Raw genomic sequence first — 2,402 nt, 5'->3', positions numbered from 1 at the left:
TATTTGATAAACATGAAGAGATGATAACGGTTAAACGAGATTCACCATCGAGAAAGGAGTACTAGAGATGGGAGGGAAGTTCCTTAAGTTCAAGAACTGGCGGATCTTCAACGGAAGGTTTTGCCTTTGGTTCCAATTTGCGGTCAACGGTCTCGTACGTCTCTTGATGTTCACTTTCCTCCTGATCTTCAGTGGATTGCTCCTCATGGATGATGGATTATGCCTTTTTCTCAATCAACTAAGTGTTGCATGCTTTCTTTTCAATGGTTTCGCGAAGGTGACAACTTACTATAAACTCACACACGACAATATAACAAACTGAATCATCAGTGTGCTTCGGGTGCTTCATGGATCTGCCTATATCGAATGTTACCTCCTCATCTTCAACCCTTAGTGTGAGTGTGCATGTGCAAACGTCAATGAGAGCCCTAACGGTTTCTAGAAATGTTCTTCCTAAGATGAGAGGTACAAATTTGTCCTCGTCCATATCGAGGATTACAAAGTCTACCGGAAAAACAAATTTATCAATTTTGACTAACATGTTTTCAACTATGCCCCTAGGATATTTCACTGATCGATCGGCTAGCTGGATGCTCATGCGGGTTGGTTTTGGTTCTCCTAGTCCTAATTTAGAGAAAACCGCATAAGGAATCAAGTTGATGTTGGCTCCGAGATCAGCTAGGGCATTGCTGACAAATATATCTCCTATCAAGAAAGGGGTGGTAAAACTCCCTGGATCGGTCTTCTTTGTCGGTAGCTTGTTTTGAAGGACAGCAGAGCATTCTTCATTCAGAGTTACATGTGACAGCTCTTCCAACTTTCTCTTGTTTGTCAACGCATCTTTCAGGAACTTTGCATACTTTGGATTTTGTGAGATGGCTTCGATGAAAGGAATATTGATGTGCAATTGTTTGAAGAGTTCAAGGAATTTGCCATACTGGGCTTCCATCTTTTCTTTCTTAAGACGGTTTGGGTAAGGAATGGGTGGGACATATGGTTTTACTGGTTCTCTGACTTGTGCGGTACTTGTTGGGACTTGCCGATCATGCACCTTGTTTGGAATCTCAGTCTCATCATCAACTGGCTGTGATGGGGATACCATATCTTGAGTGGTCTTGCCACTTCTTAATGTTATGGCATTAGCCTGAGCATTTGGGTTTGTTACTGTGTTTCTTGGAAGACCACCGGGTTGTCTTTCATAAAGCACATGGGCTAGTTGACCCACTTGATTTTCGATGTTTTGTAAAGATGCCTTCTAATTCCTTAACTCCGCCTCATTCTTCTGGAACCTTTCTTCGGTCGGTTTGTTTGAAGTTTCATGACTAGCTAAGAACCATGTTAAAAGAATCTCCACAGTATCCCCATTGTTTGGGTGTTGACTGGTGCTTGGCCCTTGGTTGTGGTATTGAGGTCTTGGTTGGGATGGATGAGTTTGGTTAAAAAAACGTTTGTCAAACCCAGGTGGTGTTTGATTGTTTGCTCCCTCCTTTCAACTGAAATTAGAATGATTCCTCCAACCAGGATTATATGTGTTCCCGAAGGTGTTGTTTTGTCGGCTCACGTAATCAACATCTTCAACCATAATGCTTCGCTGGCAATATTTCGTTTTGTGCTCACCCCCACAATTGTTGCACTTAGGCTTTGCTTTTACTAACTCTGTTTGTAGTTGTTCAAACTTCTTTGAGAGTGCTTAGAATTGTGCAGTGACAAGAGTGTTGGAGTCAACATGGTGCATACCCTTGTGTGATGGGGTTGATTGTGTGGGTTGTATGCAAAGCTTTTCTTTGCTGCTTTCTCTAGAACCTCGAATGCTTCGTTGGGAGATTTGGTTCCGAGATCTCCACCGACGATTTGATCAATTGCCTGCTTGTTTTGGCTAGATTGAGCATCGAAGAATGTTTGAACTTGGAGCCATTTGCTCAACCCATGGTGTGGACATCTTCTTAGCAAGCCCTTATATCTCTCCCAAACTGCATGCAGTGACTCGTCTTCGTCGGTTCTGAATCCGGTGATGCTGGCTCGGTATTTTGCGGTTTTGTCTGGTGGAAAGTATTTCAGGAGGAACTGCTCTACCATCTGGTCCCAATTGGTAATGGTGCCAGATGGAAGTGACTCTAGCCATTCCAAGGCATGGCCTCGGAGGGAGAATGGAAAAAGCTTGAGCCTGATTTGGTCCTCAAAGCAGTTTTGGATTTTGAAAGTACCTCATATTCGTAAGAATCGAGCGATATGAGACAAGGGATCTTCATCGAGAAGACAATGAAATTGAACAAAATTTTCCACCGTATGAATGATGCTGGATTTGATTTCTAAGTTTACAGTGATTTCCGGTGGTGCCACGCCACTTCCATAACCTTACAGGGTCGGCTTGTCGTATTGGTTCATGTTAGGTTTGTTTTCTG

The 2,402-nt window shown here is 43.0% G+C and overlaps 1 protein-coding gene across 1 annotated transcript; it reads right to left on the bottom strand.

Moving 5' to 3' along the window:
• Nucleotides 1–238: 238 nt before the first annotated feature.
• Nucleotides 239–1,102, bottom strand: LOC143550301 (uncharacterized). Its single transcript, XM_077040978.1, has one exon. The coding sequence runs from the start codon at nucleotides 1,100–1,102 to the stop codon at nucleotides 239–241; it is 864 nt and encodes a 287-aa protein (XP_076897093.1).
• Between the last annotated feature and the right edge of the window lie 1,300 nt (nucleotides 1,103–2,402).

This window comes from Bidens hawaiensis, unplaced genomic scaffold (assembly GCF_021521415.1).
Source record: "Bidens hawaiensis isolate Kalapana, Puna unplaced genomic scaffold, B.hawaiensis_p1.1 tig00015993_1, whole genome shotgun sequence".
Taxonomy (NCBI): Eukaryota; Viridiplantae; Streptophyta; class Magnoliopsida; order Asterales; family Asteraceae; genus Bidens; species Bidens hawaiensis.
Note: the sequence above shows the minus strand (reverse complement) of the source record. Positions and strands in the feature narration are given on the sequence as shown.